Source organism: Tachysurus fulvidraco, chromosome 24 (genome assembly GCF_022655615.1).
Source record: "Tachysurus fulvidraco isolate hzauxx_2018 chromosome 24, HZAU_PFXX_2.0, whole genome shotgun sequence".
In the NCBI taxonomy this organism is placed as follows: domain Eukaryota; kingdom Metazoa; phylum Chordata; class Actinopteri; order Siluriformes; family Bagridae; genus Tachysurus; species Tachysurus fulvidraco.
Window position 1 is genome coordinate 8,419,252 of NC_062541.1, and position 25,292 is coordinate 8,444,543.

Consider the following 25,292-nt stretch of genomic DNA (forward strand, 5'->3'; position numbering starts at 1 on the left):
GTCATAATCTGTGAATGTGGTGTATAAAACGGCTCCAAAAAAAAAACCCACAAGGCTTTTTATAAAATCCCACAGCAGTCTGAACTCTTTCACTGGCTCCAAACAAACAAATAATAATAATAAAAAAAGCCATTCATTAAAATGTAATCCCTGGCAAGTTTTCACATGTCACATGTTTGCTGACATATGAATTAAGTCGTAAATAAAACGACTAACACAGCAACCCTCCTCTTTATGTCCCTGCATTGACTCGGGTGGAAACCTGAACTGTGATCCTTTGGCTGAAGCTTTGATCCAGGAGAGCGATGAGTAGCTAAGGGTTGAGAGTTTTGCTCAAGGACACTGATTTATATTACAGCCATATAAGAATGAATAAAAGGAATATGTGGCTTCAGATAATTGTAAACATTTGTAAAGGAACTGCTTCACTGATGAATTAAAGTGCTCCTGTAGATGTATGGAATACAACATCATGGTATATTCTGTTATAGGAAACTAACCAACGTTTAGGTGATGCCTTACCTCCTTAAATCCCCAAACACTTTTATTTGTCTAATACCTAAAAAAAATGACAGCTCAAATTTTTGTCTGTTTATAGTTACATTTAATTTAGTCAGCAAAACAAGTTAGTTTTCAGGGACTTTACAGCTAAAACCCATTGTTCCCAGGCCAGCCTCTATTTCTCCTTACCTGAAGTCAAAACAACAACAAAAAAAGCCCTCTGTCTTGATTCCTCTTGGAGACATGTCTTGGAGACTCCTTCCAAAACCACTAAATAAATGTCTCCTCTCAGAAAAATCCATCATATCAACAAATGGTATCAGCACTGCGCTACAATAGTTTTAAATATATTGAAGACAATAAATTGTAGTGTATGTGTGGTAAAAACAAACAAACAAACAAACAAACAAAAAAACAACCCAAAACTAAAACAACACTCAGGAATCATCTTGGAAATAAAATGTCCAGAAGGCCCCAAATGTATAATTTATGAAAGCCTTTGTTATGGTTTTAAATACAAAAAGGGGAGGATTTTTATTTTGAAGTAATTCTAATATATATATGTATATATATACGCATAGATAAAATCTGCACCCAGGAACAAGTCAAATCTTTGCAGCTTAATGTTTCAGACACTTTGCCCAAGGCTCCTTTTTAATACTGGACCCTGGACATCGTTTTTTGGAGATGAGTTGTACATGCAGGGTGGAAAAATCTCTTAAGTGGATGACTTGATGCTTTTACGAGGGCTCTGTCTGTGGTTTCTATTATAAACACACATTTTCCTGCTGATGCATGTCTGAATGAAGAATAATGTGAAGTCACAAGTCAAAGAACACCTGGATAGTACCATGATGTCATGTCATATGGAAAATAAAAAAATATATATATATTTTTACAATAATATACATGGTTTAATACAATAAGTATTCGATCATATCATTGTGCGATTGATTACACTTTGTGACATTGTGGATGGTAATCTGTACATGAACATGTGCATGACAACTACAAGCTCTAAATCGAGATAGAATCAGTTTTTGTGCTTCATTAGAAACACGAACATTGCCTTCAGGGTGGGTTGCGATATTATGTTCTCAAGAAAATCCACATCATCTGTGTTTACTTTGTTAATGTTGTTTGGTCACCGTAGAATGATCTCAATAAACAAGAATCTGGCAAAACAGAAGTTTAGACGCCCCCTGGGTAAAATGTCTGCACTCCTTTCCTGAACTCCTGTCATTTTTTTTCTTCCCACATGATGGCAGAAATAAACACAAACACTTACAGTGTGGAAAAGCTCTAGAATAGTAAGATGTACACTACCTGTTAGGGAATCTGTCAGAATTTTAAAAATAATATATTTATGAGACAAAATAGACAATGCAAGAAAGAACAAAAGGTGCTTTTGGCACGTTTTCAAAAAGACATATTGACTGTTTATTGTCATTGCTGAAGTTCCCCATGAACTGTTTTTTTGTTCCTTTCACCAGCTTTATTGCCAAAATTTAGAAAGGGTAAATTCATTCTTGGATGTCGTTTTGGTTGATAAGGGAAACTGTGCTTGTAGATACACATCACTTGACATTTTCCTTAAAGGTGCAGTGTGCAACCATTTCTGGACCTGTAAATAATCATAGGGTTTCAAAGATACTTTAGTCTTTAGTGAAAAATATTAACTGTAATGGATTTCGCTTATTCTAGTCATTTTACATGTCATCTTTTTAAATGTTTTAATTTGCTAACAGCTATTTACCCAACTCCTAACTAAGCAGATTAGGGCTGTATGATTCAATTATATTTTATTTCTATAGTGCTTTTAATAAAGGACATTTCCTCAAAATATATAACATTCCAGATATAATGTATACATTTTAAATCTAAATTTAAATTTACTTTAAACTTTAATTTACTTTATGACGAGCAAGCCTGAGGCGACAGTGGCAAGAAATAACTCCCTGAGATTATAGACAGAATTTAAGAGGCCAGTAAGAGAAGAGTTGAGATTAGTTTGGAGATGGAACCTTCATAGCTGTTTATACTACAACATTAACTTAACTCCCAGAGAGCACAGGGCTATAACAAAATGACAAATGGCTCATCTTATGACACATCATATGATCCTTGGGGCTTTTTCCTGCAAGAGTAGAAGATTCAGTTGTTGTGCTTTTACAAAATATTGGATATGTATTTACAGTTTGTTGGCTTGCACATGATGTTCATGATCTTCAAATCCAGATGTTTTTATTTTACAGTACACACAAGTTCTTCCTCAAAGTTTCCCCATCCTCCACTAACATTTATAACCTTAGTGAAAGATCTTGCATTTACACACTGTCCAAAAATGCTGTTCTTGACATATAAATAGCACAAAACTTAAATAAATTAGTGGACAAGAAGCAAGTGAAGAGAACTGAAGTTTATTAATCAATGCCATATACAGTCAAGCAAAAAAACAAACAAACAAAAAAAAAAAAAAAAAAAAAAGAGAAAAAAGTCAACTATATTAAATGATATTCACATTATATCCTAGCAGGGTTTACAGCATATATTGAACTTGCAATCATAATAAAAGCATGAATGAAAAAGAAAATCTCAAAAGCTCACACTTTACATAATGAAAGAACAAAAGACACAGAGCTTAGCGGTGAGTCCAAATACAAGAATGAGATATAAAAGTTCTTAACAGGAATGACAGTAAATTCAATTTGGCAGGTGCTTAAGTAGGAATTAAAAAGAACAATAGATGTCTGATGTGAGGAGGAGGAGATTTGAGCCTGCAAGGCAGTGCCACCGGAACGCCTTCCTAAAAACTTTGGTCATTTTCATGGCTTGGATGACACGCTTACACACAGCCTCAGCTGGAGCATCCTGGAGTTCTCAGATACAGGTAATGGAAGAATGATTTGTTTTTAAACTATCTAGTATTTCCAGGACACTTCATGAGGTAGATTTTTGGCAAAAATCTAGTACATGTTTGGCAGTGATGCAGAAAAATGCATGATTTACATGGTCTGGTAAATAGTGCACTGTTTAAGGCCAGATACACTGATATTTTAGCCATAAATGCAGTTCCAGGGCTATGTTAAGACATGTGAGGGAGTGAGGGAGTGAGTGAGTGAGTACAAGGTGGAGATTCAGTAGCAGATATAGCCCTTAAACGGCAATACCTGAGTCAGCAGTCTTTTCGGACTACATCTAATTAGTTGCCATTTGTGATCTTCTCTGTAAGTAAAAGCCAGATTAGTATGAAAAATCAACACAGATTATGAAAAATTTAAACTGAATAATACTTGGAAAAAAAAAAAAAGGAATTCCCTATGTACTCTACAGCACCTCTCTCTCACTCAAAGAAAAGTCCAATGTAAATACTGCTGTTAAAAGGAAGATTTATTCAAACCAAAACACAGTTTAGAAAGGTGTAAGCACTGCCTCACATGCACATACAACCTCTGTCTGGAAAACTGTTACTGTATGTACGAAAGACAATGAGGTTCACAAAAGAAAACAACAATGAACAATAATGAAGATGTTGCAGCATATAGCAGGCTTCTGAGGTACTTCATGTCTACGCACATTTTTTAGAAAAGTCACTTTTTTTCTAAAAAACAAAAACAAAAACAATCCTATTATAGCGGAATATACCTCGTCTCAAATTTCTTTTAATTTCTCTGCCCAATTTTAAATAGGGCTTTTTTTTTAACTGATTAGAAAGTGCAATATACAAATACTGATCGTTCTATGCAGCATTCATGCAAGGTTGCATGAGTAATTCATAAATTCTTTGCTGTGAAAATGAATTATCAAATTAAAAATAATTACCACCAAATATAAATATAGGAGATGACAGATCTGAAAAAGCGCACACACAAAAACAAACACAAACAGGATGTCTTTAGCTATTTAGCTTAACAAAAAAAGATCAAGAATTTTGATTTTATTTTCATACCCTTTGTACCAACGGAAACAGGCCAGTGTATCAGTAGAGTGTGTTCTTTAAAACACATTTAATATAACAGAGAATTCCCTTTGTAAAACATTGCAAGGTAAAAATTATACGCAAAACTATTCCAAATAGCTTACACTTAGCTTTCACCAAAATGACCCTCAATTTTGTTTATTGCAATACTGAATATTTATCAAAATGAAGAATCAAGGCTAATTGCAAGCATTCAGACAGAGCGATGCAGACAGGCTGGTTTGTTAGAAATCATGCTGTCAAACATGGAGAAACATTTAAAAAAAAAAAAAAAAAAAAAAAAAAAAATTACAATCATGCCAGGATTTTTGGATGTAGCAAATTTGCCTTTCTGTAGTATTGCAAAAGCAGAGCTGCAGTGCTGACTGGGGCAACTGAACCCAGTACATGATCCTGAATATGGCACACCACTACTGATGAGTACGGCGAGAACACACATCATACAACCAGATAAAACCTTAATGTGTACAGATGGCACTCGGTGAGGAACCACATAATAAACTAAAGTAAATAAACAATGATGCACCCTGTAGACAAGAGTAATAATGCAATTATTGCTCTCTGTTTACTCAAACAAGAAACTAAGGCTATGCAATATGGCAAAGATCTGAAATCATAAAACCTAAAGACATCTTTGCAATAAAGGTTATATATTTTGCTAATAAGGGGTTTCCATCAAAGCAAAAACTGAAATGAACCAATTAGTACACAAATGTTTTTGTCTAGTCAGTTGCCTTTTACAGTAAGTTATGAAAGCATGGACACCTGATGATGATAATGAAACTTGAAAAAGAGTAATGAAAAGTGTATCGTGTTGATCGAGATTGTGTCAGTATCATCGTTATACTGCCTGACCTTATTAGCAACATATCCTTGTGCATCTTTGCCAAACTACCATAGAAGGCAATAATGATGATCAAATTTTGAAACAAAATTAATGATTAATCAATTATAACTTTTTTTTGCGCCAAAAGCCAGTTTACAGTCAACAGAATGTCTTCACAATTTGGTCCCCTGCTTTTTTTTTTGTGTTTGACAGGACATCCCTCATTTCGACAATACAATTTTTCAATCGTTTTTTTTTTTTTTTTGCAATATTGGCTTGAGCTGTTTGGTCACTATTATTCACTGTCACTGTATATATATTTTCAGCCAATCATGTGGCAGCAGCACAAAGTAAAAATCATGTACGTATAGTTCAAGAGCTTCAGTTAATTACCCATCTAACAAAAAAGTTTGATCTTTTTCACTTTGATTAAGGTATGTTGTTGGTTCCAGATGGTTTGAATTTTTTCAGAATCCTGCTTATATTTTCACACACAAAATGCTCAAACCAGCCCATTTGGCACAAACAACCATGCCCCAATTAAAGCCAAAGATCATCGCACATTTTCTTTATTCTGTTTGAAAGGAACATTAACTGAAGCTCTTGGCATGTATCTGATTGATGTTAGGTACTGTGCTGCTGCATCATGGTTGGCTGATAACTGTATAAATATGCAAGTGGACAGTTCCTGTGAATGTGTGCACACACACACACACACACACAGAGCACAAGAGAGAGAGTGCGAGAGAACGCAAGAGAGAGAGAGAAGAAGAGGAAGAAGAATAGAGAAGGTTAGCACCCTAAATTATTCTGAGGTAGTTTTCAAAGTTGGTATAAAATGCCAGGTTATTAAGTCATTTTTTCACAGGAACACTGCACTCAGTATTTTGTGTGCATATGAGATACTGGTGACCAATGACATGTCTGCTTTTTGATAAGATGAAGACTTCTTTTCAAAAAGAGACCATGCTGATTTTTGTTTAGTAAAATCACTTTAGAATGTACATCTGGAAAAATAAAGGATGGTGTCAAATCTAAACGGTAACCTGTTGAATAATTAAGTTAATATATACTTGTGCATATAGTGAAATGGAGCAGATAAATTCTAAGTTTTCTAGATGATGACTAGCAGTGGTTAGAACAAAGATCGTTAGATGAAAATTATAACCTGGGCACCAGACTATAGTTTGAAATGGCCGTATGGAATTTTATGCTTGAAATTTAAACAGAAATGATAAATGTACTAAAATGTACAACAGCAACAACACAATATTGCCCTAAGTATACACAATTATTACAGTGCAGCACCTCAAACACAAGCAACAGAGAGATTTGTCCATATGTCAGTAATAAACACAAAAGTTATCTTGCTCAAATCTGAACTGTAGCTCATAAACATGTATGCGTATTACTTATGCCAATAAGTATCTCCATATATGCAATGGTCTTTTTTTCTCTTCCTTTCACTCATGTTTATATTTTCAGTAGACTTGTGAGGCTTTAAATTCTCCTATTCAGTTACAAGCAGGAAGTTTGAGTGCAAAGTTGGAATTTTAGTCGTTAGAGACCATTACTTTATAATATCCTCTAATAAAAATTTATTTGACTCTTGCCAATCAAGAGGACGTATCAGATCTGTAAAATCCTGACTAGACATTAGGCAAAACAGTTTACAGTCATTGATTCATATATTGTAGACATTTTCTTGGATTTACCAAATAAGGGTACCTCTGCATTGTAATTTCAAAACAGCACCATGCTGATCCTCATTTAGCTTGTTCACATTATCACAAAATACTCACAAAATGTGCTATGTGGTTGTGCTCTGCATAGACAAAATCATTTGTTTTGTCTTCACTTAAAACATCAAACTACTGCATCCGGCGTTACATTATCACTTGTTTTGGATTACACTGGACATCAACGTTCTGCAGAAAAAATAATAATTATTGAATACAAATGGCAGTTTCATATTTTGAAAGATCAACTCCATTTCCAGTGAACTCCATTACATATCTGACATTAAATATACAAAATAATTCAGTCCTCAAGTCTCTGGAAGAATGGAATTTCAATTCATAATCAAACTTACATACAAACCACTAGGGATCAAGAAACTAATCAAATTTGTCCAATGTCCAAAAAAACTACAAAACGAATGAATGGCTCTGAACCAAGATCGGTTTTTGCATAGTTGTTCAAATGTCATGACTCATTATCTATGTGTAGCTTCAGATTCTGCACCAATTTCCTTTTGTGGAAATGCACCAAAATGTAATACAATCTCATAAACAACTGCGGTACCCACTAGCATTTATGGTCATTAAAAAGGACAACCAACATTCTCATCTTTCCAAAAAATAATCTATACATTTTCATATAGTGCAAAACCACCTCAATTATGGATTTTGATTTTATTATAGAAGAATTGCATATGCTTAAGAGTTCCGACAACCTAAGGTGCTGGGTTTAAAAGGTACAATACAAAAAACTCAAGTAAAATCTGTAAATCAACATATTTGCAGGACAAAGTCGACTGTATCATTAAAAATAAAACCAATAAAAAGGAAGGTGAAGTGAAACCATGCAGGCAAAAAATGGTTTAAGTTGCTTACTTCGGTTGCTTTCTTAACTAAGTGATAAATAATAGATCACCAGATGTGCAAATGGATAAATGACAACACACATTGTTCCGTATTAACAGCCAGTGGGGTAAGAATGTATGCCAAACTGTGCACTTACATAAAGATTGAGAATTAGATAATCCATTTGGTAAATTTCATTCTAACCATGCAGGGTTATTTCAAAGCTCTGAATGTTTAGCACTTTGTTCAAATCAAACTTATTTAAAAAAAAAAAATAAGATATGGCAGTTTATGTAAAAGATTTTAATGGCACCAAGAATAGCCTCTGAATAGATATGCCTCTTGGTAATTTCTGAGCTATGTGACACTAAAAGATGCCCGGAAACTTTGTGAGAAAAAATTTATTCTAACACCACCACTTGTGTAATTATAAAAAAATGACTAACGCAGTGATGTTACCATTATATTAGAAACAGGCAACAAGAGGTAGGACAGCTAGCCATTTCCACACAATTACTAATGGTACATGTCCAATGCCCTTAAAAGTGCATCTGCAAGTTTAGAGACCAGCGTCAAATATGAAAAATAACTAAGTCAAGTATTTGAGACTGAGAATTAAAATGCCCCTGCAACACAGTTCAGTCAGAAAATGACAGTAATGAATAACGCTGGTAATAAGCTGAAGAAACTCAACCTTAAAAATCATTTCCATGGTTGATTTTTTTTTTTTACTGTGATCTCATTGTACATAAAATATTTGTTTTAGGAAAAGGTTTTAGCACCGATCGTTTGTTGTGCTTCAGTTTATGTGGATAACAGTATGTTTAAATATGTGTAATCTTTCTTGGCTAACATGACTAACTGAAAGTTGTATCTAATTGTCTGCTATAATAAAAATAGAATATTCTATAGGCTAATACTGCTACAATAGGAAGAGGTTGCCCCCCCCATGCACTCTATTAAAGCTTAAAATGACTACAATACACATTATCTAAAGTCATTATATATACACAAAAACACACTAAAATCTCTTGATTATAAATGCATAGGTATAAAAGTTTAAAAATGTTCAGCTATAGGTTATTTAAAGTTAAATGTGAAACTTATGGGGAAGCTAATCAACGTTCCAATAATATTTGCATTTATAACAGTAAAAAATGCCCAAACAATATACAACAGTAATTTTTTACAAATTGTTGGATCATTTGCTAATCTACCCCATAATCTCAAAAGCCTTTAGCAAAAACTAAAACCACTCACCTATTAGACAAACCCAATGACAAAGCTCTTGAGAAGAGCTTCTGAGCACCAAAGATGCAAAGAGTTGCACAATAGGAGTCCTCAAATTTAGATTCAACAGAACAGTCAAAAAAAAAAATTCATGGTAAAGGCTATTGCGTTATCACTGACATTTGGGCAAAAAATAATAAAATAAGGTGCGTAACACATTCAAGTGTAATGTGGCTAACTAGATATCTATAACCAACAAACGCTTTAACGTAATCCTCAAGACCTCCATACCATTAAGGCCATTGTTCCATGAGCCATCAGTGTGTATAGATCTAAACAAAGAAACTATATACAGCTCACCATCTTGAACATGGAGACGTAAAATAATCATTGAAAATAATTAAAATCTGTCCTTTACATCGTGATTCATGCACCACCACAGCAGAATCACAAGACACTTAAAGTAATACTCCAGAGTTTGTTAAACCTGATTTCTATCCACTGCACCTCTAATGCACAGGCTGATCTCACAAAAAAAATAACTGCAGACTTCTCTGTGCACCAAGAAAATCTAAGAAAACAAACTCAAATCTTACTTATAAAGAGATGCCTAAAAAACTGGGGCAAGGTAATTGTAACTAACTGTAGAATGCTTTTATAAATTCCTCAGCCAGGTATTTCTGAATTGGACTTTAAATATAATCTCTACATAATTTTGACTTTTAAAGGATGTTTTTCAGACGTACATGCATACAATCATGAATGTAAAGCAAAAGTGGGCAGAATTTTTTTTAATCTACTGCCATCTACGGTCGGGAACTTTAAATGTTTAATATCATACAACAGCTGCCCTTAGGTCTTTATAAATAAGTTTCACAGAAACAGGCTTTCTGATCTTTTCTCAGGATAGAGAAAAAGATGTTATTAAGCCTTTAAGTAAGTAGTAATCAGTTATACACTACAGAAGCAGTAGATAGAGATTAGTTTGAAAACAATGGAGTGTTCCTTTAAGAAAGCAAAAGTTCAGGCTGGACTTGTAATAATAATAATCAGCAGTACATAGAAACTAACGTCACACACATTATTAGTACACCTCTTTACAGTCTAACTTGGATGGTCTAACAGATAATGCTGGCAAAACAAAAAAGAAAACTAAGGTAGTAATAGAATAACTTACTAACAGATTTAGTTCAAGAATTGGTGCTGGTCTCAGGAACCAGTCCTGTATTAACTACAGTTCTCTTCAGACCCAGACAGCTGATTGTCAAAACACTCTTCTCATGGTGAGAGAATGACAGATTTCTAGTTGATTAACTTTACACTGGCCTAAAAACCATCCAATCTTTCACCATTATAATAGAAAGATTGGATTTCCATTTAATTATAAACATATTCTGTCAGTTTGTAGTTAAAAGAAAACAGCTTCATCAACTATGGCGAGAGTGACTTAGTTGAGAACTAACAAAAAACACTGACCTAGATTTGTTAGTACATGTGAAAGAAAGAAAGAAAGAAAGAAACAAAAAAAAAACATAAGTACTCGTGTCCTGAAGTCCTTCTAAGTCAGTACTAACAGAGGTTCTACAAATATGTCTTTCTTGCAACCTGAATGTTATAACTTCATCAAAAGTTCTATTTCATCAACCTTGGCATAATCATAATTCTAATATTTATAATAATATAAACCCCAAAGCAAAGTCAGAACTGTCAGTGTAAAATCATAGAACAAATGGACAAAAAAATGTTTTCTTGCAGCTCAAATAAATACAGAGATAAAGAGCTTGAATGTGTGAAATGTTATGAGTTAAGTATGTGCACATTTGGAGACCCCAAGATGAACGGGGCACGTTAAAACATACAGACACATGGTGTTCGAGGATATGACACTCAACTCTGACAGAGCTCAGGCGAAGTACATGGTGCGCAGTGTGTCTTGATGGATCTGCACAGCTTTAGCCAGGGCCTGCTGATCTCGCCCATTACTTTGGCCTGATGTGTGGCTGCCTTCAGCACTACCAAAAGAAATAATAACACAAATCAATATCCAAACATACACTATATGGCCAAAAATATGTGGACACACCACCATCCCACCAATGTACATGTTGAGTATCCACTTGCAGATTAAGTCTATCCTTTAATAAGAATAACCAATTATAATAAGCATTAGTGAACTCGGCCACTTATGCGAGGCATGGATCACAGCTTTCCCCAAAGGTGTTATGTGGAGTTAAGGTTGGAGCTCTACGAAGTTACTAGATTTAATCAACAACAAACTTGGCAAATCATGTCTTCCTGGGACTTGCCTTGTGAACGAGGCATTGTCATGCTGGGACATGTTTGGGCATCTTAATTCCAGGGAAGAGAAATCTGAATACTACAGCATACAATGTCATACTATACAGTTGTGTGCTTCCAGCTTTGGGTTATGGTCAAGTATCCTTTCTCCATATAGTAAATACATTTTACATTTTCTTTTTCTATTTTACAAACTAGTTACCACAGAAGTAAGAATTTGCTTGATAGTTTTTACTTTGATATTTTTGCTAACAAATTGCCATGAAAACAATAATGCTGCATCTTAAATGCAGAATTTGATTAATCTTTTTTATACATGGTTAAAAAAAAAGTATTAGATTTAATACAAAATTTTAATATTTAAAATCACCTGCTACCGAAATGACGTTGTAAAAATTATAAATCACTTGTAATTAAAACCCATATTCTTAGAAAATCATTTATATGAGATAGTGATAATAAAGGCATGATAATCATTTAGACATTATGTCCTTAATTGATTTCATAGGCTGCTGGAGAATTCATTGTACGGTCTAAAACTGTTTTCTGTACATATGACAAACTCTTGAATCTTGGATAGCATTATTTTCTGTATATAATCCAGCCCTATAATCAAAGAATGAAAAGGTTCATCACAATAAGGACTCGTACCTGTCATGTTCCTTGTCTACCAGGTGGTAACGTGCTCGGAATGCCACAAGGTGGGCATAGTAAGCAGGTGCAGGAATGGAAACAGAGCGGGTGCAGCGTACATAGGTGTGGCACAGTTGGTATGTGAGTACCTGTAGCTCATCTGAAGTGAAATGGTTGTCATCCCACAACACATGATAGTGAGATGGCCTGCTCGTACCCTGTGGAGTGCATCAGTGTGAAAGGTTAATTTATGTACGAAAGAGGGTTAACCTTTCTTTTAAATCAATCTTAACTGTTCAAAAACAGCATGGTAGTGTAGAGACCTGCGGCAAAATCACTCACATTTTACTTGTGTATGATTTCAGCATACAGAGATATAGATAACAAATAACTTTGTAAGCCGAAACAAATGCAGAAACTGCAAAGTATGCCAAATGGAACAGAAATGCTCCACAGATACAATTCCAAGCGTTCTTTTTAAGTTAGTACCTGAATGCCCGCATGGCTGCAAAGGTAAAAGTCAAATTCTGATGGATGAGTGATTTTCGTGTCAACTGTGGTGCCAGCAGGGATGTTCCCACTCTTTCCAACCTAAAATTTAAAAAAAAAACCTGATAAGTTACCCAAAGGCACATCTCAAGAAATACAATACATATAATGCAGTGTTACTGAAATAACCAACCCTCTCGTTCCTATCCATACAGAAAAGCCTAGTATGGTGTCTCTTCTGGACTACTACAAAAGTGATTCCTGGCTGGTAGTCCTTCTCTAGCTTTATACAGGCCTCACGGATTGCCAGTAACTCATGTTGCAGAACCTTAAGAAAACCAACAGTCAATACACAACTACTAAATGAAAAGGTTTTAAAGAAAAATGTCCGATATAGAGCAATAGTATACCTGATTGAATTGACCTTCTGAAATGCCGTCTCTGTAGTAGATGATACGAGTGGGTTTGAAGCGAGTTGACTTGTAGAACTGGATCAGCAGTTCTCTCACCATTGCAGCCAAGTCTTGAATTATGTCTTGGCGGTGCTGTTGAACACGCACTGTGGCACAGTATCGGCTTGGGTGGGCATCCATGCTACCAACAACCTAAACCATGCAGGAACATATTTATCAAAATGCTCATTAATTCTGTATGACTACTTAAGGTTGGTAAACTCTCATATTAGACACTCAATATATTTTAAATAGAAAAGCATTAAATGGAACTGGAACGTGTTAAAATTGCAAACAAGGGTAAATTGTTGCCATATAAAATAAATAAGTCTGTTTGGAAAAAAAAATGATTTTACATCATACCAATGCATCATGGATTATTTTCCTACAGTGACACATTACTGACTTTTATTCATTCTGAAGCAATTGAAAAACATAAATATTGAGATGTGTACATTGATATGCTTGTAATTGATTCATTCTGCTGAATGTTTGAATAAACCTGACTTCTGGCAGAGCTAAATAGAGTCGCTAATCTTTCTATCACTTTCCACATTAAGTCTAACTTTTCACAATATCAATTTTGACTTACTGCAGCAATGGAAGGCTTCTTTCCATCTCCTGCTGGAGGATGAGTTACATCTGCACCCAGGAAAATTACAGGCTGCTGGAAAACCAGGGGCCTGAAGACAAAGCATCAAAGCTTTATTTCAGACAAAAATCTCCAAAGCTACTCCAGCATCAATACATCAAACTAAAAATCTGCTGATGTAACCTTCTTCCTTAAGATCTAATCTAAAGCTTACCTTCCCTGTGGAAGCAGAATGTTGTTGACTCCACCCAGCTTAACGTTGATCTTCAGACAGAGGTTGGACAATGTCTGTGGAGTGGTTTTCTGGACATTCTTCACTTGGACACACTGAGTGGCCATTCCTAAAACTGTGTCCCCGACACGCTTCACCTCCGCTTTGAGAGCATGAAACAAAGAAGCCAGGTTACGGAACAGAAACATGCAGCAACATCGGCCATTAAAATCTGTGTCAAAGACAGAAATACAGTTGGTAAATATTGAGTGTAGAGATTGACTTACCGTAGACAGGCGTCTTTCCTGGAAGAATGACCACGACTAACTGCAGGCCTTGGTAGGTGTACTTCAGGTGTTTGAACATGGGTTCCACACTGTCAGCTCCCTGAGCATACTTACAAAAGCAGGGCTGGCCTTGAATGGGCATGCCTGCATCACGAGAAATCTTACGCAGCTGGTCTGTAAATGCCCTATAAAGAACAGAACCAAAAGGAATAGTCAAGTCACATTTATTGTCACATCACCACAGCACAGCATGTGCCTTGATGAGTGAAATTCTTAGGAGCAAACTCCAGAAATTGCAGAACAGTTGTACAGATATGCAGATAAAGATATAGATAATGAGTTGACATGTCAAAATAGACACATTTACAATCACATTTATTGAATACAGAATAAATGTAAACAGCTGAGCATATCTAATGTAAAAGTTTGTTCAAAGACCCAATAGTAGACCCCCCAGCAGTAATGAAATACTGATCACACAACCTTCTAGTAACTAATAAAGAACAGCAACACCTCAACCTGAGATTATACAATGATATAAAATATTCATTTGAAACTAAAAGTAAGTTTCCAACAAGGTAGGATCAAATTAAATACCACCATATAAGCAACTGTGTACTTACTTTAATAAGAGTTCAGTGCATTGCCTTTGTGGAGCAAAGCAGGCGATGGCCCAAACCTTGATCTCTATACCAGTATGAAATTGTTTGTTTCTCATATCCCATACACCTTGGATTGGGGTTGCTATTGCCTTGTTCTGATAAAAAAAGTATATAAATCAATAAACTCTATACTTGTACAGCAATTTTTATTATACACTATTAAATGATTATATCCTTCGAAAATTGTTAAAAAGTAGTTTGTACCCGTCCTCCATAAAGAATTGATGGTGCTTGGAGGACTCGGCCATTCACTTCAGTCATTTCATCCCTGACCATGACCCCAAACTCTCGCACATAAGGGTCACTATTAAAGTTGGCACTTCTCATCTGTAATGAATAAGAATTCAAAAACCATTAAATAAACCTACAGGTCTAGGTAGATTACCAGCTTTACATTTGCTAGAATCAGAGACATGAACTGACCAATTTGCTGATTTCGTCCTGACGGTCAGGGGCTGACCTGGCTGTGGCACGAATCATAGTGGAGGTCTGATTGTCTGTCAGTTTCTTAATGCATCGCTGTCCAGCCACTATGTTACAAACCTAATACAAAGCATAAATAAAGTCAGGGGTAGTAAATACATAAAACTACTTATTAAAGGTTCTCCTAGAAAAAGTACAATATTTTGTCTAACCTCAAGTGGAAGGTAAGTGTGCTTTTGCTCCTGCCCGACTTGTAAACATGGGAGATGAGGATATCGAAGTATCAGCTTGTATTTATCCTTAAAGTATTGTGCCACAGTGCATTCAATAGTTTGTCCATTCTCCTGCTGTAATGGAAACCTGTGGCAGAGCAGAGAATAAAAAGGTTAAAATCCACAATATATTCAATTTGAGATCACAAGGCATAGTGTACAAAGCCAGAGACGTGTATTTGCAAGCGTATGTGGGGGGAGTGGGAGGTTGTCAAGAAAATAGGTGTTTGCCAACATCCTTGCAAATAAAATGAATATATGAGTTAATGTTAAATGCAACAAAGCAGTCAGTCGTTTCACTTTGTAATAATATTATGCATGTTGTGTTCACTTTTTTAGGTTTGCACTGCTTTCTCAAAACAACTGAATCGTTCTAGAGTTTAATATGGAACCAGATTGAGATCACCCTACTCAGTGCAATCTGTCACCTGAATGCGATTGCTGAATCCTCACCTGCGCTAATAAGGGAGTAACACACTAATTCAATTCAAACCGCCTAAATACTGCACTCCACTCAATTTGATATCAAATCTATTTCATGTGTATGTTTGAAAAGCTTAATTAACCTGTTTTGTGCATCTCATTGGTAGAGTCGTATGACATACACGGCTCAGATCAAAACATTCCCACTTAAAATCCCTTTCTACGAGGATGTTGCATGCTGCTACTTTCAAACTAAATGTGACACAGGCAGGAATGAATGAAGATATCAGATGCAAATCAGGATTGGGTTTCTCTCTCAAAAGACAAAAATAATCACCAAACCCCATAAATCAATATTAAACAGACATCTATTTGAAAGGGCTCTTACGTCTGGTGGCTGGCTGGTCTCCTGGTTACGTTGCAAACTCTGTATTTCCTTTTCATCTGCCCGCAGTGCGTGATCTCTACTTTCAGACCTACAGTAGCGTACAAAGCAGGATAAGGTAAATGTGCTATTGCTGAAATCTAAATGCACAAAACATCAGCATTTACAAGATGCATTTACCTTTTATCTCCTTAGTGAATTTGACTCTTTGGGAATCTGTTAGGGGCTTCTGTTGTTCATCGATGCTCTTAAAATCCAAAACCTCACACATAAACTCGATCACTGGTTGGGCTTTGTAGAATGCCGTTGCAGATACTAATAAAACAAATTAAAAAACGGCGAATAACTTCAGACATTTATATGCATACAGTCACAAAAATAAAAAGATGCTGACTGGCCATACCATCAATGTTAAGCATCATTTTCCAAAGAGATGGACGAACAGACTGATGAAAGCCAAACCAGACTTCCCTTCCACCACCAAGAGGGTTTGAGCAGCCTTCAGAAGGTGTGAAAAATGAGCGGCCAACAGGTGTGTACCTGGGATGAAGACAGACAGAGTGTTTTTACATTAATTGTCGAACATATCCTTAGGGTCCTCGAAGAATACCAAGATGATTATTTATAATTGATTTGAAACGTTATAATAGAAATAGATGATAAAACAGTGCCCCCTTGTGTTTAGCGATAAAGGTAACGCAACACTGGTAAAAGCAAATCTGAAATGAATTTACAAATATGCTGAAACTGTCTAATAACACAAAGCATTTAATATTTCATAAAATACAAAGGATAGCAATTAAGAATATAATTTCATGCAATAAGGTAGAATCTCTGATATTTCTATCATAATCTCTGATTTAATTACACAGTGCCGAATGGTTGGACTGTTAAACTGAGAAATATGCTTTAAATATCTGATTTTATACTTAGAGATAAAATATATCAGCTGACCTCATGGAGGGCAAATGTCTCATGACCACATCTAGAGCTTGAATAGTCTCAAAAGGGATGCTTGGCAGCCGTCCAGACAATGCTTCGTGAAGAGCTTGCAGACTAACACAGGAAACCCACTTTATGGCCACTTTAAAGCTCCTGTCTTTCCCTTCACCAGGGATAGTTACCTCCAGCTCCACCTAGAACAAAATTATACATGCTCATTTGGTTTACTCTGATGTCTAAAATAATTCTTACAAATGTACTCTGATGTCTAGTCACAATGAACAAATATTAGTCCATGATAGCACTTAAGACAAACTTAAAATTATTTGGACTAGAAAGTCAGTACCTGTACAGTCTCTACTCACCTTGTCCCTTCCTATAGGTAGGGGCATTGCCGTGTATAAATTCTTCCGTCCATCATACACAGGCTTTCGGTCACCAAAGATTTGTGTTTTAAAGTGCTGGACCATGTGCTCGACGATTTCACTGGAAGACAGAAGTTGTGTTCAGATACAAAACTCACTGCTAAACTCTGAGGTTTGATTCAAGAGCTCAGTTACCGGTTGACCCTGCGTGGGCACTTCTCAGGTTTGATGTCAATGTCGTAATGGTACACCTCCAGTTTGGGAATCTCCATCTCAAAGAAATTGGCCTGCAGTTTGATCGTCCTACCCATGGTGCCAAAGTCTGGCCTCTGTGGTGGTTTAAACACATACTCTTGTGGTACAGGAGACAGAGGAGCTGATGGAGCGGATAGATAAGTTTCATGAGCTGATAATCCTTCCATTGTTTGACCTTGAGACAGTTTGTATTTACAATAAAAGAAAAATAGAAAAGTTTAGAAATCTCTAAATGGCACAGAAATACATTTCAGACAATAATAATAGAAAAGAATCATATCAGTCAACATTAAGCTAGATTTTCCTCAGTAATGTACATACTAAAATCAGGAAAAAAGTTCATCCTCACAGCATATTTACTGCATTTTATGTACTAAAAAAGTGCTGCTTGATAGTTTGAAGAAAATATAGTTTTATAAAATCAATACAGCTATATAATCTCAGCATTTTGTATCTTTTGTGTATGTTGTGCAAACATACACAGAAGTCACTACCCAGGGTTGCGTTTGTGTGTGTAAACTAAAATATTTAAAGTAAATCTAAATTTGGCAATCAACTGTGCAATGCAGTCTGAACTGGATCATTTTCTTACATTTATTAAAAACAGCATGCCATACTTATTTAGATTTAATGGTACACTCCAAAAAAAAAAAAAGAAGATCTTTTTACTGCTTAGGATATAGCAGTTGTAAACAGGAGCCCTTTTTGCTCTCTTACTAATAAGACAAAAAAATGCTGCTTATTACTGTGAAACAGTAAAGTGCACAACATCCATTAAGCTTTACCTCTGACTGTTAAAAAAAAAAAAAAAAAAAACCTCGAAGAACTCCTTCCAAAAATGCTATAACAATTTCCTTACGGAAAATGTACATATTTCAACAATTAAAACTATTTATTTGCAAAGCAAATTGATCTTTTATTGTTAGTCTTATATTATGTGATGCATTCACCATACACATCAAAATTAAAAACACAATACCGTAACAAAATGTTAAAAAAAATTCTATATTGTTGCTGCCATTACTATTATGTGAAATGTACTGGCTAACTGAAGAAACTGTTCTCTGTTCCATAAAACACAGAATAGCTCGATGGGGAATATAAAAAGAAAATGTAAAGTCTGCTAAATAAGGAGGTGGGGTGGGGATGGGGGAAGTCTAAACCTAGTTTATCAAACCCAGAAATGCGACACGTTTGGAAGATAGTTGCATGTGTTAAACTGAATCTTAACCCGATCAGTGCTGCAGAGTTTCTCAACTCTTTATCTAAAGACCACAGAAACACACTAATTTCTAACAATCTACTCCACCTAGAATATATCCAATGTGATCTCACACAAACTTAGAAGAATACAGACCACTAAATTTTGTAAAAAGATATAAAGGTTAACAATTTGTTCAATCTGCACTTTTTTTTTTACACACATTCATTAAAAAATTTATGAAATCCAAAAGATATTCCACATTTAGTTGCATACAAAATATATCAACAGAACAGGTTGCACTAGCACCTTGCACAAAGGCTCAAAGGCAAAGTCTTACATTTAGAAATATAATTATCTACAAAAAGCTGTTTCTTCTTAATTAGAAGAACCGTAGATTGAAACAAATACTTAAAATATTACTGTAACCGAAGTATGAATGTAAAAAAAAAATGGGAAAAAAGTTCAGCAGTTCATACAATTATATGTGCTTACATTAATTATTTACCTAAAATAAGCCTATTGAAAAAGTTAAGCATTTTACATTTCACTTTCGTAGACTTTTTTTTTTTCTTTGTCCTTTCTGGTCTGATTAAAGAAGTGACAATATGACATGTCGATGGAAAAAAAAACCCTGAATGGACAGAGAAGTATGCCCTTATTCTCTGCTTCAATTTCAAATCAGAGGTCTCATATGTTCAAAGTTTATGGTACTAGTCAGAAATGAAAATGACAAATAAACAAGAAATTTCATGTATTTCAGTTAAACATCCCTGATCCATGCTTTCACACGAATTTTCATCGAAGTATGTGAATCTTAGACCAAGCTTAACCCCTAGAAGACCCATAAAAGTAATAATATCCTCAACTTATAAAAAGTACTTCAGCGAAATACGTGCTGAAAGCTGATGGAGTTATTTAACACCATCAACAATTTGCTTTCTCGCCTCATAAATCTCAGATCCTTCCTCTACTGGCTTACACACTTGCTGATCTGCTCAAAGGCCGGCAAATTTAAAGCCAATACAAAATATATCCAGCAAAGTTACACATTAGGCTATTTAGTTCTTTTTTGTAGATAATTGTAGCCCCAAAATAATTAAAACGAGGAACTTGGGGTGGGAAACACATAGCTAGCTTAACTACTGTTGCTACACAGTACAAAGTACCTAGCATAGGTTACAGTTAGTTAGCTTTAACGTTGTACTTTTTAAACGAGGTAACTATCTTTTTATTTTTATTTTATTTCTTCACACACATGATCATTAACATGATCATCTCAGCTAGCAAACAACTCTGGCAAGTTTGCAAGCTAGCTAGCTGCTAAGCAACATCCAGATGAAAGACTCCTTTAGCTTGCTAACAATAACATAGCAAGGACCACAAACATGCGGGTTTTAAAACACCAAAGGAACTCGATATTTATTACATTTACCCACTCCTGCTTTTAGGTTCGTCGAATTAACATATTTACCAGGCAGGTGTTTTGATAGTTAGTCAATACAAACATCACAGTTAGCATAACAATTCCAAACTAGCTAGCTAGCTAGTTAGCTGTTAGCCAGTGAGCTCGAGCTGTAGCGGTTACTCACCACTCGCTGCTCCGCTCGAATACATTTCAGCTGTTTTATAGCAGAACTCGTCGAGCACTTGCAGATTATTTTCGCTTTTCAAACGTGGTGAGGTGCATTCGCGAGCAGGAAAGTGAACTTATCGGCTACGAAGCCTGTTTTCACAAAGAAAACAACGTTTCAGACAAGAGTTCAACTACAAGACCGCGAGAGAAATCCCCACTCCCATCCCCCGTCACAACACGACCTGCTGTGTACTCGACAAATCTGCAACCAGGCATTTCCTACCCGTTTTCAGACTAACCCCCGCCTCTACCATTCACAAGAAGTCGTTCAAAGATGTCGGCGGTTCGTACACGTCAACAATGCCGCCATGTTGGTCGGGGCAACTTTCCAAGCTGAGTTAATTGACCTGCAATGAATTTATATCAATTACCATTTCCTCAAAAAAGTATTTTATCTATTTTATTGCTGTGAGAAAACATTTTGCAAGCAGAAAAATATAAAACGCATACGCTGATATGTAATTTTCCTTGCCAGAAAGTCCTGCCATATTTTGATATTTAATATAAGTTTCGAAAAGATTTAACTTTAGCTGGAATGATTATAACACAGTGCATATACATTTTGAGAAAATTAGTTAAACATAAAGTGAGTGATTTATTCAGCATTTCTCGAACAGTGCAAGCCTTGGTCGCGGTTTCATTTCACAGATTTATCCTAAAATATCTGCAAATATTAAGAAGGTGGGTTATTATAAACCAATCCCAGTCCAAGAGGTTGGTTACAGCGAGCCAATCACAGAGCAGTACGGAAGTAGGAGAGCCAGAGGTGGTCAGTCGTTATACGGGTGGGAAAATAAACTCGTTTGAACTCATATGACGTCATACACCGTATCCTTTCTAAACGTTAAAGCCATAGCCATAAATTAGAAAGATGCGAAAGGCTTTTATTTTTTAATAAACCGTGATTAGAGCCTATAATAAAAGAACAAAGCTAGACAAATCAAGAGTACTCAGTGAGGCCACGCCATTTTCCACTATTGTTTAGCGTTCTGGAGAAATAATTTAAATGGTTTAAATGGAATAATGAAGCTAAGATTAACCAAACAATTCGGCAAATCATATCCTATATGAACTAGATATTATTATTATTATTATTATTATTATTATTATTATTATTATTATTATTATTATTATTATTATTATTATTATTATATTTAAGTGGTTTTAATAGAATTTTTACATGTTATTTTTCTTAAGCGGCAGCTTTGCTTGAGATCTCCAACACAAGGTGGCGCTATTTCACTGCTAGTAAGTATTTATTCCGGGCTCACAATGAGCTCTATAAAGCACGGGATTTGCTAGTTTATTTTATGTTTACAGTATTTTTTATTTCAGCTTATATGTAACTTTACTGAGTGAGACTAAAAAACCCAAAAACATTCAAAATTAATAAACGCCTTTTTTGTTGTCCTGATAAAATGTGAATAATATTCACTTGATTGATATATAGAAATATTAAAGTGGCTCCTTTAAAAATATCGCTTTTTTAATAGAATGTATATTTTATTGCAATTAGGATATATATATATATATATATATATATATATATATATATATATATATATTGGAAATTAGGTAATTTAGTAATAATTCAATTCAAGCACTTTGTTAGAATTCTTTGCTACGTTTAAGAATTAAGATGTTTATACATTGTACCCCAGCATAATAAAGTCTAATATATAATAGCTGTAGTTAAAATTGACATTTAATTTATTAATCTTTTTTAATTGTTATTTTATTTATTTGTAAACATTTTTAGACCTTTGAAAATGTTTAATTTCTAGGATACCAGAGTTGTGGCTGTTGTGTGTGCGTAATGGCCAATGGAGCTGGATCGTGGATCCTCCCTGCAGTGCGTAACAGAGCAGTTGAGGATTTAACCAAGTCTTTGCTCCGGGGTTTAGAGCAGTCTTCAAGAGAGTGCCGACGCCTGCACTTACACACACTCATACACACACGCACACAGACACACACGAACTCACACACGCACACACACACCCACGATGGCAGTGTAAACTTCAGGTCCGTAGAGAGTCAAGACACGGCGCTATGACTGGAGTATTCGACAAAAGGATTCATAGTTTCAAGTCTGCAGATTTCCAGAACGCCTTTCAGCTTTCAGCCATGCATCACCCGTCTCAGGAATCTCCCACTCTTCCCGAGTCTACAGCCACGGATTCAGGCTACTATAGCCCTGCCGGAGGGGTTCACCACGGCTACTGTTCACCCAACTCCAGCTCGTATGGGAAACCTCTGAATAGTTATCCGTACCAGTACCACGGATCCAACGGACCTGCTGCTGGAAACTATTCATCGAAATCTTACGCTGATTATGGCTCATACCCGAATTCTGCGTATCATCATCAATACGCTGGAACGTACAGCAGAGCGCAATCACAGCCGAGCCCACAAGGTAACATTATTATATGGATTTATTTTATTTTATTTTATTTACTTTTATAGAAGTTTATTTTATTTTTTTCTTGAATAATTTGACTGCAAAATGCTTACAAAGGCGTTATTCTTCATTTGTGAGAATTTCAGATTTTCTGTCCGCATATTGAAAATTCGGTTGAAAAATGATATCGGAATAAAGCAGGGAAATACAGATACAACTTCATTATATCAAGTTAGAAGCCTTTGTCTTTATTTGACCCAAAACGTTTATTTTTACTGTTTCTAAACAGAGAACATGAAATTCCTTCTTGCCATGCCACATTACTTTCCCCTCCAGAATGCTTATTATTTACGCCTATTTTCCTTTATTTCGTTTTTGTTTTAGACAAAGAGACTGTCGAGCCAGAAATAAGAATGGTGAATGGAAAACCGAAGAAAGTCCGCAAACCGCGCACAATTTACTCCAGTTTCCAGCTGGCGGCTTTGCAGAGGCGCTTTCAGAACACTCAGTACCTGGCGCTGCCGGAGAGAGCCGAGCTCGCCGCGTCTCTGGGGCTCACACAGACACAGGTAAGATATTTATTTATATATATAGGTTCACTACATGTTAAAGTAACAATATTTACGGTTATCAACTGAAATGTAAAATAATCTTTATAAGTAGTGGCAGCAGTAATAATACCAATACCAATACGTTTTATAATTTAACAATTACCATTTATTCTTCTTCATCTTCTTCTTCATCTTCTTCCTTTACATCTTTTTTTCTTCTTCTTCCTCCTCCTCCCACTCTTCTTCTTCTTCTTCTTCTTCTTCTTCTTCTTCTTCTTCTTCTTCTTCTTCTTAATAGTTGTAGTAGTATTTTTTTTTAAATACATATCAATCGCACTGTTACTCTCTGTTTTTATTTATTCCTATTTCCCCTTGTGTATTTCTTTTCTCTGCAGGTGAAAATCTGGTTTCAAAACAAAAGGTCTAAACTGAAAAAGATCATGAAGAACGGAGATCTGCCTCCTCCAGAGCACAGTCCCAGTTCAAGCGACCCTATGGCGTGTAACTCCCCTCAGTCTCCGGCTGTGTGGGACTCACAGGCTCCTTCTAGACCTCACCACCAAGCCCAAAATATCAACACAGCCACCTCCTCGTTTTTGGAAAACACTGGCTCTTGGTTTTCCTCCGCCGGTGCGGTGAATTCTCATCTTCAGGCCCCCAGTTCCTTACAGCACTCTCTGTCTCTCGGACCAGGAACGTTGTACTGAAATTTGTGTTAATAATCGGTTGTATCGGACTGATGTTTAATTTTTTCCATTCCGAAGAATATGCAATGTACTGATTTGACAGTCACAGAAAAAAACGTGTATAATGTGTAAATGTGTGCATGTAATTTATTTGCATTTGGAAGACTTATTAAATGTTTTTCATGGACTACAGATCCACAAATTCTCAATGGTGCCTTAAATTGAAACCTCAACGTTTGTCATACCTGGACGTGCCATATAATTAAGAGCAACGTACAATAAATATAGGAATTACGTGTTTATCGTTTACATTTGCTCTTTGACTCTGTCATATTTTTTTCATAAATGCTAAATAGGTAGTTTTTGTTAAAACTGAACACTCGTCTCTGAGGTCGGTCAACATAAATATATAGTAAAACATTTTGGAGAACACGTTTATATTTTCTAAATTTACTGTAGCATTTGGTAAATGTATATAAAGTAGTCCAGGATTTTACTGAGTCCAAAAAGCTGATTTAAAAAGGACATTATCTTAATCACATAAATTATATTAATGAGCATTAGACCGATGCCAAATCTAAGCCTTTAATCTCAAAGATGTTTGAGTATTATTAACAATTATTTAACATGCAATTCGTTTTAATGAATATTGAATTTTAAAATGAAGTTTTAATATTCTGTGTTCAGCTCTCATTAATTCGGTACAATTAAACCTACAATTTGGTAGATGTCCCCTGGGCATTTATAGTGTTTATCAGAATAGTGCTATTAGTAAGGTATGTTTATTATTATTATTATTATTATTATTATTATTATTATTATTATTATTATTATTATTATTATTAGTAGTAGTAGTAGTAGTAGTAGCAGTAGTAGTAGTAGTAGTATCATGTTTTATTATGACTATGTAATACAGTAAAAAATGAACAAATTATGTATCTAATTAAATATAATATAGTAGGCCTACAAGGAATATTTTTTCCATTCATTAGGATAAACATAGCCTATGC

The 25,292-nt window shown here is 35.3% G+C and overlaps 2 protein-coding genes across 3 annotated transcripts; one reads left to right on the plus strand and one right to left on the minus strand.

The window, feature by feature from the left end:
* Nucleotides 1–2,905: 2,905 nt before the first annotated feature.
* Nucleotides 2,906–20,860, minus strand: ago2 (argonaute RISC catalytic component 2). Of its 2 annotated transcripts, none has more exons than XM_027175717.2 (19): nt 20,604–20,860; nt 17,751–17,931; nt 17,556–17,676; nt 17,203–17,384; nt 16,652–16,788; nt 16,429–16,563; nt 16,252–16,339; nt 15,381–15,528; nt 15,169–15,288; nt 14,950–15,072; nt 14,707–14,840; nt 14,084–14,268; nt 13,800–13,959; nt 13,586–13,676; nt 12,952–13,146; nt 12,735–12,869; nt 12,542–12,643; nt 12,071–12,270; nt 2,906–11,133 (listed from the first exon to the last, which is right to left on the minus strand). In XM_027175717.2, exons 1-19 carry the CDS (start codon nt 20,626–20,628, stop codon nt 11,025–11,027), a joined length of 2,571 nt encoding a protein of 856 aa, XP_027031518.1. In that variant the 5' UTR covers nt 20,629–20,860; the 3' UTR covers nt 2,906–11,024. The 2 variants fall into 2 exon arrangements, with proteins under 2 accessions (XP_027031518.1, XP_027031517.1); XM_027175716.2 differs by having other exon boundaries at nt 17,751–17,985.
* Nucleotides 20,861–21,775: 915 nt separating this feature from the next.
* dlx5a (distal-less homeobox 5a) lies at nt 21,776–24,582 on the plus strand. Its single transcript, XM_027175722.2, has 4 exons — nt 21,776–21,895; nt 22,432–23,060; nt 23,430–23,614; nt 23,992–24,582. Exons 2-4 carry the CDS (start codon nt 22,697–22,699, stop codon nt 24,301–24,303), a joined length of 861 nt encoding a protein of 286 aa, XP_027031523.1. The 5' UTR covers nt 21,776–21,895; nt 22,432–22,696; the 3' UTR covers nt 24,304–24,582.
* Nucleotides 24,583–25,292: the final 710 nt, after the last annotated feature.

Coding starts and splice junctions, on each gene's coding strand:
- dlx5a (XM_027175722.2), top strand. CDS start 22,697: ATGACTGGAGTATTCGACAAAAGGATTCATAGTTTCAAGTCTGCAGAT. Junction 23,061..23,429: donor ATCACAGCCGAGCCCACAAG/GTAACATTATTA, acceptor TTTTTGTTTTAG/ACAAAGAGACTGTCGAGCCA. Junction 23,615..23,991: donor TGGGGCTCACACAGACACAG/GTAAGATATTTA, acceptor TTTTCTCTGCAG/GTGAAAATCTGGTTTCAAAA.
- ago2 (XM_027175716.2), bottom strand. CDS start 20,628: ATGTATTCGAGCGGAGCAGCGAGTG. Junction 17,986..20,603: donor TTCGAGCGGAGCAGCGAGTG/GTGAGTAACCGC, acceptor AACTGTCTCAAG/GTCAAACAATGGAAGGATTA. Junction 11,134..12,070: donor GTAGACAAGGAACATGACAG/GTACGAGTCCTT, acceptor TTCTTTTGGTAG/TGCTGAAGGCAGCCACACAT.